The following is a 14511-nucleotide window of genomic DNA, read 5'->3' on the forward strand; positions in this document are numbered from 1 at the left end:
CTGTTTTATTGCTCACACTCTGCCCTGGGTGGGTAATTCTGATTAAAAGAGGGCTTAGTGTGGTGGGTTGATTTGAAGTACTCAGTCATCTGAATTTGATCAAATGTCCACTTTCTAAATGTTGAAATCCCTCTCTTTCATTATCAGTGCCATTACTTCATATTTGAGCCCTTAGAGTCTGTATATTTTGTTATTATTTTTATTATTACTATATTGTAATATTAATATAAACAGTAACAAAATAAACATATTCAACAGGCTCAGCTCGATATCTGGTTTTGTCTAAGTTAGCCCATTTTGCCTGTATCAATGCATATACCTGTTAAGATAAATCTATTGACGTCAGCCACAGAAGTTCCCAGGTGTTTTCATTTTTTCTGTCCCGATTGAAAGTACTTCCTAATTCCATGCTTTTGTCTCATAGCTTGGTATCCTTATCTCTCTAGAAAACAATAATTACTCTCGTTTAGAAGTCATTTTCTAATTGCTTATGTACCCTTGCATAAGAGGTCTATTGTATGATGAGTTATATTTTTGTCTTGTTTTTGTTTGGCTGAATTTTCTTAAACTTGATGAATATGTGTGTTCACTTTATTTTGATCAGCATCTACTGTTTGAATTCCTCATTTCAATTACTCTGCTTGGAAGAAGCATAAGGAGGTAACCCATGGTTGGGCCATGCTGTTTTTCTAGTGAGTGAGGTGTAATATATAGCATTTTATATATTTGCCATGATTTCTGGACATAGTTCCTCCATATTCCCTCCTAACTTCCCATGTATATTTTCTTATTCTTATTCTTTTAATATTCCAAAAACTTGTAATGAGAAAAAAATTAAATTTTAGATATGCTAAGGTGGTCTTTTAAAAAAATAATCCAAACTGGGTTTTAGATTAGGACCCTATGAGGTGGGTTATGATATATTTCCATGTATGTAGAGACTAGAAAACACCTGAGAAAAATATCATTTAGAAAGAGGGTATCAAAATGGAAATTTCAAACACGCCCCATTCCCAATCATTTCGCATGGCTAGATTGGGAAATTCTGTTAACCATTTAGGGAAAAAGAATGAGCCAATTGTACACAAACTCCTCTGCCACACTGAAGAGAGGGGTATTTTGCATTTCCTGTATGAGGATAGCTTCACCCTGATATCAAAGGCAGACAAAGTCATTAAAAGAAAACAACAAAGCACATAGTTGAAAAATGTAAAGAAAAAATTAAGAAATTGACTTTGGCGATGTGTAAAGGTAATAGTACACCAAATTAAGTGTGCCCCAGAAATGCATGGTTAGTTTTACATTAAAAAATCAATTAATGACATTCACCATAGTTCAAATAAAAATGGCAAACAATGTGGTATAAATAGATGTAGAGAAGCACTTTAAAAGTACCAATAATTGTGATAAAACTTAGACAAAATTAGTATTAAAATGGAACTTTCTCAAACTTAAAGAGGGTGCCCATGAACAACCTATAGTTATCATCACACATGGTGTGAATGTTTAAATACATTCTCAGTAAGACCAGACACAAAACAAGTTAACCTACTTTCACCAAATCTATTCCACATTTTAGTGGCTGTTCTAGGCAACACAAGAAGGCAATAAAAAATTAAATCAACAGATAAATAGAAAGCATCCAGATTGGAAAAGATGGAGGAAACCTTAATTTATTGATAGAGGACATGTTTTTTTTATGTAAAAAATCTAATACAGCCTACAATACAGTCATAGAACTAAAAAAAAACTTAGCATTTATTGATGAATTGACTCTCAGCTTGTAAGTATGTTTAAAAAAAAAAGCCTTTTGGATTTTAAGTAGGCCTTCATTGATTCTATAGATACATTTGGAGATTTCATAGATATAACACCAAAAGCAAAATCCATAAAAGGTTTGACCACTTGAAATATTAAAACTTCTGCTTTTCACAAAATGCTTGTATAAAAACAAGTTATATTCTGGAATATAATATTTTCATAAAATATATCTCATAAATGGCCTGTGTCCATAATATGTACCCCCCTCCCCCTGGTGCATTGGTGTCAATTAGATTCTGACTCATAGTGACCCTATAGGAAAAAGTAGAACTGCCCCACAGGGTTTCTAAGGAGCGGCTGGCGGGTTCGAACTGCCAAACGTTTGTTTGGCTAGCCGCACAGCTCTTTATCATTTTTCCAGCAGGTCTCCAAAACATATACAGTGATAGGCCCCAAAGCACAAAAATAATAATAATATAATAAAAAAAAAAGCCCACAAAAATGATCCCAAAAACACTCACTTATTCATAGGGCTATTCTCCTGGCAAATAAGAGCATTAAGAATGTTCATTTTCATAAAAAGAATTTCAATTTAAAACATTAATGACATAATTCTATACATCTATTAGAATATTAGGTGTTCGGTAAGTATGTGGGGGAAATGGAATGTTCATAAACTGCTAGCGGAAAATTAAAATGATGAAAATACTTAAAAAAATAATTTAAGCATCAGGGTCTTAAAAAGCTGAACATAGTTTTACCCTAAAATTTAACCAATTTACTCATATCTACCCAAGTGAAATGTCAGCATCTATCCTTATAAATCCATGTAACAAATGTCCATAACAATGTTATTTGTAATACTCAAAAACTAAAATCAACCCAAATGTTCATCTACTTGGGAATGGATGAATAAATTGTGGTATTTTCCAACAAGTTAATACCACTCAGTAATAAAAACTACTGAATTACTAGTACATACAAATATACGGACGACAAATACAAATTGATACATTAGACTTCGTCAAAATTAAAACAACTCACACTTGGACATTTATCCCACAGATGTGAAAAATTATGTTCGTATAAAAACCCTTACACGAATGTTCAAAGAAACATTATTTATAATAGCTAAAAACTAGTAACAACCCGTAATGTCCTTCTATGGGTGACTAGATACTTAAAAAAAAAAAAAAAAGATACTTAAACTGTACTAAATCCATACATGAAATAATACTCGGCAGTAAAAAAGAACAAAGTATTGATGAACACAGCAGTGTGGACGGACCTCAATAGAATCATGGGAAGTGAAAGCCGTCATTCGCCAAATGTGGTTGTTGTTACCTGCCATTGAGTGACCTCAACTCATGGCAACCTTATGAAAAACAGAAGAAAACACTGCTTGGCCCTGTCCTATCCTCACAATCATCAGCTTGTTCAATTGCATTGTTGCAGCCACTGCGTCAATTCATCTCACAGAGAGATTTTTTCGTTCTTGTTGGCCCTCTACTTCACCAAATATCATGTCCTCATGCAGAAACTGGTCTTTCCTGATAACATGCATGAAGCAAGAAAGCCAGATGATGTCCTGTTGGAGGCAACAAAATATGTACCCTTCAAGAATTTTTGTTTTGTTAAGTGTCATCCAGTCCATTGAAAATCATAGTGACCTATAGGACAGAGTAGAACTGTCCCATAGGATTGCCTTGGCTGTAATCTTTAGGGGTGCAGGTGTCCAGGTGTTTTCCCCCCGGAAAGGCTAGTGGTTCAAACAGCCAGCTTTTCAGTTAGCAGTGAGATATACATATATATACCCAGTGCCATATATATATATACATATAACCTAATAAAGTCCAGTGCTGTCGAGTCGATCCTGACTCATAATGACCCTATAGGGCAGAGTAGAATGGCCCCACAGCGTTTCCAAGGAGCACCTGGTGGATTTGAACTGCCGATCTTTTGGTTAACAGTCAGACTCTTAACCACTATGCCACATTAAAAAAAAAAAAAACATTATATAGGAGAAATAAGCAAAAAAAAAAAAAGTGACAAATGGATACATTAGAAATATTTGCAATAACAAAATGGAGCGGAAATATTTATAGCACAGTAAATATATATTCATAGTGAAACATTACACACAGAAGAGCACACTTTCCGAGGGTGTGTTGATATGGCAGAGCATTATATGAACCACAGCAGAACATGTATCAAGGTGAGAAAAAAGTTTTGGAATGAGGTTTGGACAGAATGAAAAAAACATAAAATATTGAAATATGATGGAAAATAAAACAAACAAGCAAATACATGAACACATGATGCCAATTGACTTTGAAATGAGAAGCAAGGGAAACATTTCTGTTCCTGAGGTCAAAAAGAAAAAAAAAAATACCTTGAAAATAGCAATAACAGCAACAATAACAAAAATAACAGTAAACTAGGAAGTAATACTTCACACATGCACAATGCATTACTTTTATCTCATTTAAGTCTTTTAAATAACGCAATAAGAAAACGTTTAAGCATTTCATCACTTGTCATCCATTTGAAGAGACCACTGTAGAAATGGGAATATTGACAGTTCTGTTTTACAGATACAATATTTTAATCCGGATCCCCGTGTGGTAAAAATGGAAAGTTAACAAAGAGTAAAATGCAAGACTACATGAAATAGATGAACATAGACCTGCATACACACTGTATGAATAAATATTTGTTCACCGGTGAATACAAAATATCCTGGACAATTAACCAACCACCCTCAGGTATTTTGTTAAGCTTTCAAATGCTTCAGGAACAATCCTTGGCATTTCCTCAGGGAGAGTCTCCAAGGGTGAAAAAAAAAAAAATCCATAAATTCTTCGCACTCTGCCCTGTTAAGAAACACTTGAGAGAGTCAAGACAGAGGCTTCATGGCAGGTAAAAAGATAGACTATTTCCATATTTTACCGATACCCGAAATGTTTCAGTGACACTTGCAGGGTCCCATCTTTATTCAATGGCAAAGTCATTGCAAAATAATAAGATTTCTGAGTCCATTCTGTGAGCATTCTACTTTTCAATAGTGGCTGAGACTAGGATCTCCCTACCTTTTTTTTTCACATTATTATTATTTTTTCAAATATTCACACTTTGTTTCAGAGGCTAAATGCTCCTAAGCATCTTTGAACACCATCTTTATGTCTAAATAATATGAAAATAAAGGAAGTATATGCGGTATTAAAAATTCTGTAGCAGAATTATGAAGCTATAGTATTCACGCTCCCAAGTTGGTGTCCTTTCAAATCGGTAGTTACAAGCTGGCTCTAGGCCCTTCTTATGTCCCTCTTAAGTGTAATTGAGTATAGGACCATGTTTTCAAGTAAGGCATATTAAATGTTTCCACACATTTGGTGAATTTGCACTTTGAAACTTTTATAATGAAATTAATATTTGTATAATAATTTTGTAAATGTCATTATGTAATTGTCATTATATAAATGAAAAAAGAATGTTTAGTAATCATCCATATGCCTACCAATTAAAATTTTTAACTTTTTTATTTTTGCTTCATATATCTATAAAGGATGGAAAAAAAAAAAAGTTGCCATCAAGTTGATTCCAATTCATAGAGACGCTAGAGGACAGAATAGAACTGCTCCATAGGTTTTAAAAGGAGAGGCTCATAGATTCGAAAACCCCATTTTTTGATTATCGGCCAAGCACTTAACCACTGCTCCACCAGGAATCCCATCTATGTACATGTAGATGTATATGTATTGTGTATATGTATATATGCATGTGTATGTATGATTATGTCTACACCTACATATTCACGTACACTTACACCTGTGTCTTTTTCTGTGTCTGTCTCTATCTCAGTTTACCACAGGGTTTCTCAACTTCTGACACATCGACATTCTGGACAAGAAATTTTGTCATTGTGTGGGAGTTACCCTGTATATAGAAGAATGTTTAGTAACATCCCAGGCTTCCATTAGATACGAGTAGAACCTTTCTCCTAGTTGTGACATCCAAAATGTCCCAGGCATTGACAAATGTTCTTTGGGAGCAAATTTTACCCAACTGATAGCAAGTTCGATTTTTCTTTCTTTCCCTCTCTCTCTATCTTCATGTGCCTATACTTTATTTGTGGGAGGTGAGTTTAATGTCTAATAAGTATATTGGAAAGTTTGGATTTATCTTATTCATTTAGCATATTGCATTTGTATACTAAAAATCTACCAGATGATGCTACATAAAACCTATTGACTATGCTGATGTCTCTATGTGCAATAGTTTTCCTGATAGACCAAGATGGACAAACACAATCTAACAGTGCTGAATGAATTCATTCTGACGGGAATCACAGACCACCCAGAGCTGCAGGCTCCATTGTTCGGGCTGTTCCTCATCATCTACATGATCTCAGTGGTGGGCAATTTGGGCATCATCATCCTCACCAAGATGGACTCTACTCTACAAACACCCATGTACTTTTTTCTCAGACACCTGGCTATCGCTGATCTTGGTTATTCAACAACTGTAGGACCTAAAATGCTAGTCAATTTTGTTGTGGATGAAAATACAATCTCCTATTATTTTTGTGCTACACAGCTAGCTTTCTTTGCCTTGTTCATAAATGGTGAACTATTTATTCTGTCAGCAATGTCCTACGACTGCTATGTGGCCATCTGTAACCCTCTTCTCTACACAGTCATCATGTCACAAAGGTTGTGTCAGGTGCTGGTGGCAATCCTCTATATTTATTGCATGTTTGTTTCTCTTCTTGTCACCATGAAGATTTTTAACTTATCCTTCTGTGGATACAATGTGATCAGTCATTTCTACTGTGACATTAACCCCTTATTATATTTGCTGTGCTCAAGCACACATGAAATTCAATTGGTCATTCTCATCTTAGCATCTATTAATTTGATTCCATCCCTTTTAATAGTTCTTGTTTCTTACATGCTCATTTTTGTAGCCATTCTCAGGATGAACTCAGCTGTGGGCAGGCACAAGGCCTTCTCCACTTGTGGATCCCACCTGACAATCTTGATAGTGTTCTATGGGACTTTAATCTTTACATACATGCAGCCCAAGTCCAGTCATTCCTTTCCGGCTGATAAAGTGGCTTCCATATTTTACACCCTGGTGATTCCCATGTTGAATCCCTTGATTTATAGCTTGAGAACAAAGATGTAAAATCTGCCCTACACAGGGCATGGAAAAAAATATGCAACATCTTTTCTATAGTTTGATGCGTCCTATGGTTCCTATGAAATACATGATGGGTTTCAAAACTTGTCTGTGTGCATCCATAGAGTATAAGCCAAAAAACCAAACCTGGTGCCGTCTAGTCGATTCTGACTCATAAAGACCCTATAGGACAGAGTAGAACCACCCCATAGAGTTTCCAAGGAGTGCCTGGTGGCTTCGAACTGCCAACCCTTTGGTTAGCAGCCATAGCACTTAACCACTACACCACCAGGGTTTCCCCAGCTAGCACAAATATATTCCACTTATATTTGTAAATATCCTGTGTGTCAGTCACTCTTCTAAATGCACTGATGCACAAAAGTGTAAAAACTTTTCCCTTCCTTGAAGTGAAGAGATGGATCACAAATACAACAGTTAAGTAAATTTTATGGTAGATAAGAATGTGTTGGGGCCCTGGTGGCACAGTGATTAAAGTGCTTGGCTGATTACTGAAAGGTCAGCCTCGAGCAGCTTGCTTGGCACCCCCCTTAGCTTTGCATTAGAATTCTGCTTTCTTTGCTTGATATTCCCTATAACTTTACATTAAAATCCTGGTTCCCCTCTTTTTTAGATGCTGACCAAACTAGAGGAAATTGGCAGAAACTGGCTTAGATGCCATTTGGACATTAAGGATAACCTTTTAAACCTCATACATAGTAAATTCTCCATCTCTGGGTAGAGTTTAACCACCATATTCTGAACACACTATTCATGAAGTTACATTTACACCACATTGCACCTAAGTACTATGATTAATAGTGTTGCTGTTGTAACTTGTATGGGCTTCCTACTTGTAAACCCCATAAAGGTATCTTTTTGCCTCTTTCTCACTGAGCAGTCTTGGCAACATCAACCCCAACTGCTTCTTTCCTTGCACAATGAAATAAACTTGCCTTTCTATGCTCCTGCTTTAGTCTCTGGCTTATTGGATGAGACAAATCATGCCAAGTGGTCCACAACAACACTGAGCACATCCCGGTAATGATATCTCGTACTTCTTGACTGGTGTATCATTGTCATTCTTCAAGATTTAATTAATTTTCACAACAGCTCTGTGAGGCAGGTTCTATTAATATTTAGATATTTTTGATGATAAAAGGGAGGTTCAGAAAGTGTAAATAAATTACCCAAGTTCAACTCACAAATGGTAAATAAATAGTCCAAGTTCATTGTGGTCTTAAGCATTAGAATCAAGTTTCAAACATGGTCTTGCTCCAAGCTCCAGTTTCAGAACAGCCAGTGTAAATAACTTCTTAATGTCAATTTTCTGCTTTAATGATGTCATCCCTGAGGTGACGGAGCATATCAAATTAAAAGAAGAGAAATAGCAGTGAGGTTCAAAAAGTAGTGAATGCCTAGCACAATGTCTGGGAGAGAAAATAAATTCCATAGAGACAATGAATTAGTACACTCATACAGCAAGCTAACTGATTCCTTTGGATGCATGATTTGTTCGAACTACATAATGGGACACCATCACAATGTGGATGCATTACATAGTCTGAGCAGGTTTATAATAAAGGCCCAGGGGCAGGTATCGGGAATTATCATAAAGTAGTAAAGAACAGGTGCCACGGTGACACAGTGGTTACAGCTCATCTGGTAATCCAAGGGTCAGCCATTGGAACCCGCCAGCATCTCTTTGGAAACCCTAGGGGGCAGTTCTAATCTGTCCTGTAGGGTCACTAGGAGTCAGAATCACCTGGACTGCATGGGTTTGTTTTTTTTTGGTTTAGTAAGGAAGATGTTATAAATAAATAAACAAGGAAGTTTCCATTTTAAGAAATGATTTGCAGACTTTTGCCTTGAGAAGTTCAGCCACCTTTTAAAAACAAAGAAAGGACTGATATTACTTCCTTAAAAAATGAGGTCTGTGAGAAGATTTATTTGCCATCATCATCTGCTTCCTGTACTTTGATGCGGTGTGAACTTCAATTTGGGGAAAATGTAATTTAAGGACAAAAGATTGCCAGATGCATTAACTTTGATTTTGCTGAGCTACTTGAACAAATGAGAGCCATCAATCCCCAATACTGGATTTTTTTTTTCATTTTCTTTTTCTCTTTCTTTTTTTAAATGAAATAAAGCCTTTTTCTTGAGCTAATGTTTGAGTGATGCATTTACTTATTGAGTGTTTCATTACATGCCTGTGAAAAGAATTTCTAGATGATACAATGAAGAGAGACAGAAGCACTACATGCAATTGTGAAAGTTGGGCACCATGGAGTTCTATGTTTTGCCTTTTATGTAGCATAAGATGTGAAAGAGCCATCTGTAAATGTGCAATATATTGGGTATTGCCAAGATTAATGTAAAGATCGGAAAGCTTCCCACAACAGTAATCATAGAGACCAAAAGGAAAAACATGTAACTCAGTGATATCCATGAAAAGAAAAGAAATTTGTCTAATCCACTTATACAATTTTTCCTCTAAGGAGCTCCTGAAAATAAGAGAGAGAAAGAGAAAGAACAGGAAAATACTGAGGAGCTTGATATACAAGTTAAATGTTATTACAGTTACAGTAAGAAATACTCTGTGATTCATTAAAATATTTAATGACCACCAATAATCTTAATACTTGTTTCTGTTAGGTGCCTGGAGTTAATACTGATCAAAGAAACCCCATGAACAATAGAACGAAAGAGTGTCTTGTATTGCACTACCTCACCATCTTTGCTATCTTTGAGCCCATTGTTGCAGTCACTGTCAATCCATCTCGTTGATTGTCTTCCTATTTTTAACTGACCCTCTACTACACCAGTCATGATGTCCTTCTCCAAGGACTGAACCCTCTCACCAAGTGTCAAATAGTACCTGCTTATGATTTTTCTATTACAGAAAGTTACCACTAAACAGAGGGGACTGAGGGAATTGACAAATTGGTACTACATATGCTGGGGGATTCCATGGAGAAAGAGTAAACTGGTGGAAAGGTGAACACAAATGCTTAGGAGAAGAAGTCTCAGGCGTCAAGTTACAGGAAGAGTGATATTCTAATTTCTAGCAAATGTGAATAGCACATCCTAAAACTGTGAGGGGCATGCCCTTCACTGCAACATGTGGTGTTTCTCCCAGTTTCCACTGTGTCATGTTCTAGCAGAAGTTCATCTCATAATTATGGCCAGTCTTGCCTGTATACAACAGAAACTAACAATAACAAACCTGTATAGTCTCCTTGATGAGAAGAATACAAATATTTAATATAATATTAAAAAAATTATTTATTTTTATTACTTACATACCAGCAAAATGCACAATATATGAAATAACAGGAAAGTATAAGATCAGGTGTGCCTGTCTATTTATATAATTATTACCTCAAAATATTCGTTTATTACTTGGAGCAATAGAAATCAGTCAACCCTAGAGTAGACACAATAAAAATTCAACATTTATTCTCTCATAGGAAATATTTTCATTTTTAAAACTCACTTTTTAATGGAGGTCTTTTATGACCATAACAACCAATTGACTCTATGGAAATTCTAAACTTATGTGAAATAATTGACATAGAATTAAAACGTAAGAATTTTTTTCAAGGTTTTATTTTTTCAAAGTCATTAAATTTTCATGATTTTTCTAATCATAAAAAAAATAAAGACATTTAATTCCTACTCAAGTGAGTTTCTGTTCTGCATCTTTTAAAGTGCTTTATACATGGATATATCTTTTATTTCACATCCAGAAAGTCAGATAAATTGGATTTTTTCTTGTTACTTTTATTTTTAAATCCTTTTATTGAGATATAAATAACATACCATAAAACTTACTCACATATCTTGAATTTTTTCTTCCATTCTTTCAACTTGAGAAAGGTCAAACATGTCCTTCCCTTTTGGTTTTTTAAGTCCAGGTCTTAGCACATTTCATCATAATATTTTAATTTGTCTTCTTGAGCCTCCCTTTGAAATCTTCTGTTCAGCCCTTCAACTTTATTATTTCTTCTTTTGCTTCAGCTACTCTACATTTAAAAACAAGTGTCAGAGTACCTTTTGACATCCATTTGGTTTCCTCTTTCTTTCTTGTCTTTTAATGATGTTTCAATTTCTTCAGGTCTGATGTTCTTGATAGCATCCAAAGCTTTTTAATCTGCAGTCGTTAGTGTTCAAAATGACAAATCAATATTTGGAATAATTTCTAATTTTAGGCAGGATATATTCAAAGTTATATTTTGGACCTGCTCTAGTTTTCTTCAGCTTTAAATTTTACTTGCATACGAGCAATCAATTGTCAGTTCCATGGTTGGTGCCTGGCTTTGTTCTGACTGATGATATTGAGCCTCTCCATCATCTCTTTCCATAGGTGTACTCAGTTTGATTCCTGTGTATTCTTTCTGGCAAAGACCACATATATGTCTCCATTTCTTTTGTTGAAAAAAGCTATTTGTAATGAAAAATTTGTTGGTCTTGCTGTATTTGTACATGCAATCTCTTGCATCGTTTCTATCACCATATTGTCCTTCTAGCGATTCTTCTTTTTTTCCAGCTTTCACATTCTAATAACTAGTAATTAGCAATGGATTTTGAATGAAATTTTGATGAATTCAGATATCATATGTGGATAAAATCTTTACTTTAATCATCTTTGGAACTGGTTGAGTAAATTTGAGTGATAACAGTATTAACTGGTCTTCTTTTTTGGTACATGAGTATTATCATATCACTGACAATATTGTACCTCATGATAGACCTTGGAATCATAACAGAATACTATGAAAGATTTTACTCCAACAAAATTGAAAATCTAGAGGAAATGGGCAAATTTCTAAAAACACTACCTACCTAAACTAACACAAACAGAGGTAGAAAAACTAAATAAACCTATAACAAAAGAAGAGATGGAGAGGTAATTTAAAAACTCCCTACAAAAATAAAGCCCTGGCCCTGACAGGTTCATTAGAGAATTCTACCAAACTTTCAGTGAAGAGTTAACACCACTACTGCTAAAGGTATTGCAGAGCATACAGAAGGATGAAGTACTCTTGAATTCATTTGATGAAGCCAGAATAAATCTGGTAGCAAAACAAGGTAAAAGACACCACAAAAAAAGAATATTACAGACCTATATCCCTCATGAACATAGATGCAAAAACCCTCAACAAAATTCTAGCCAACAGAATTCAACAACATATCAAAAAATTATTCACAACGACAAAGTGGGATTCATATTAGGCATGCAGGGATGGTTCAACATTAGAAAAACAATCAATGGAATCCAACACATAATTAAAACAAAAGATAAGAAACAAATGATCCTATCAATTGATGCAGAAAAAGCATTTAACAAAGTCCAACATCCATTCCTGATAAAAAACTTGCAGCAAAATAGGGAAAAAAAGGATATTCCTCAACATAATAAAAGGCATTTATGCAAAGCCAACAGCCAACATCAGCCTAAATGGAGAGAGTCAGAAAGCATTTCCCTTTAGAACAGGAACCAGACAAGGGAGCACTTTAACACTGTGCTTATTCAACATCGTAGTGGAGGTCCTAGCCAGAGCAGTTAGGAAAGAAAAAGAAATAAAAGGCATCAAAATCAGAAAGGATGAATTAAAAGTATACTTATTTGCAGATGATATGATCTTATACACAGAAAACCCCAAGGACTCCACAAGAATACTACTGAAACTAATAGAAGATTTCAGCAAAAGGTCAACATATGAGATAAAGGTACAAAAATCAGTTGGATTGCTGACACCAACAAATAAAACTTTGAAGAGGAAGTCACCAAAGTAATACCATTTCAATAGCTCCCCAAGAACAGAAAATACTTTAGGAATAAATCTAACCATAGATGTAAAAGACCTATACAAAGAAAACCACAAGACACTGTTGCAAGAAACCAAAAGAGATCTCCCCGAGTGGAAAATTTACCTTTGTCACAGATAGGAAGACTCAACATTGTGAAAACATAAATTCCACCCAAAGCGATCTACAGAGTAAATGCAATCCCAACCCCAATTCAAATGGCATTTTTTAATGAGATGGAGAAGCAAATCACCAACTTCATATGGAAAAGGAAGAGGCCCCAGATAAGTAAAGCACTACTGGAGAAGAATCACATGCTAAGTGGTTCTGAAACCTATTATACATCCACTGTATTCAGAGCAGCCTAGTACTGGTACAACAATGGATACATAGTGCAAAGGAACAGAATTGAGAATCCAGACAAAAGTTTATCCACCTGTCAGCAGCTGATATCTCACAAGGGCTCAAAGTCTGATAAACAGGGAAAAGACAGCCTCTTTAACAAATGGTACTGGCATAACTGGATATCCATGTGCAAAAGAAGAAACAAGATTCATACCTCACACCATGCACAAAAACTAACTCAAAATGAATCAAAAGCCTAAATATAAAATCTAAAATGGTAAAGATCATGGAAGAAAAATTAGGGACAATGATAGTGGCCCTAATTAATACATGGCATAAACTGTGTTTAAAACATTATTAACAATGGACAAACAGCAGAAGAGAAACTAGATAACTGGGAGCTCCTAAAAATCAAACATTTATGCTCATCAAAAGACTTCACTAAAAGAATAAAAAGACAGCCTACAGACTGGGAAAAAAAAAAAATTTGGAGGTATAACATACCTGAACAGGGTCGAATCTCTAAAACCTAGATGATACTGCAAAACTTCAACAACAAAAAAGAAGTAACCCAATTTAAAAAATGGGCAAAAGATATGAACAGGCACTTCGGCAAAGAAAACTCTCAGGTGGCTAACAGATACATGAGGAAATGCTCACAATCATTTTTAGACATTACAGAAATGCAAATCAACACTAAAATGAGATACCATCTCACCCCAACAAGACTATTATTAATCCAAAAACACAAAATAATAAATGTTGGAGAGGTTGTTGAGAGACTGGAACACTTATACACTGCTGGTGGGAAAGTAAAATGGTACAATCACCTTGGAAATAGATTTGGCACCTCCTTAATTTTTTTTAAAAAATCTAGAAATAAAAGTACCATACAATCCAGCAATTCCACTCTTTAGAATATATCCTAGAAAAATAAAAACCATTGGAAAAGTAGATATGTGCACACCTATGTTCATTGCAGCACTGTTCACCATAGCAAAGAGATGGAAACAGTGTAGGTGCCCATCAATGGATGAATGGATAAACAAACTATTCTGTATTCACACAACAGAATACTGCTCAACAATAAAGAACAATGATGAATTCCCAAAACATCTCACAACATGGGTGAATCTGGAAGACGTTATGCTATGTGAAATCAGTCAGTCATAAAAGGACAAATATTGTATAAGATCACTTTAGTAAGAACTCAAGAAAAGGTTTAAACACAGAAGAAAATATTCTTTGATGGTTACAAGGGTGGGGAGGGAGGAATGGGGAATTCACTAACTAGATCAAACCCACTGCTGTCGAGTCGATTCCAACTCATAGCAACCCTATAGGACAGAGTAGAACTGCCCCATAGAGTTTCCAAGGAGCATCTGGTGGATTTGAGTCACTGATCTTTTGGTTAGT

General features: G+C 35.2%; 1 protein-coding gene across 1 annotated transcript; it reads left to right on the forward strand.

Annotated features, from left to right (window-relative positions):
• The first annotated feature begins 6057 nt into the window (after positions 1 to 6057).
• On the forward strand, positions 6058 to 6948 carry LOC126078821 (olfactory receptor 8K3-like). Its single transcript, XM_049889637.1, has one exon. It carries the CDS (start codon positions 6058 to 6060, stop codon positions 6946 to 6948), a length of 891 nt encoding a protein of 296 aa, XP_049745594.1.
• Positions 6949 to 14511: the final 7563 nt, after the last annotated feature.

The sequence above is a fragment of the Elephas maximus genome, chromosome 7 (assembly GCF_024166365.1).
Source record: "Elephas maximus indicus isolate mEleMax1 chromosome 7, mEleMax1 primary haplotype, whole genome shotgun sequence".
NCBI classification, from domain to species: Eukaryota; Metazoa; Chordata; class Mammalia; order Proboscidea; family Elephantidae; genus Elephas; species Elephas maximus.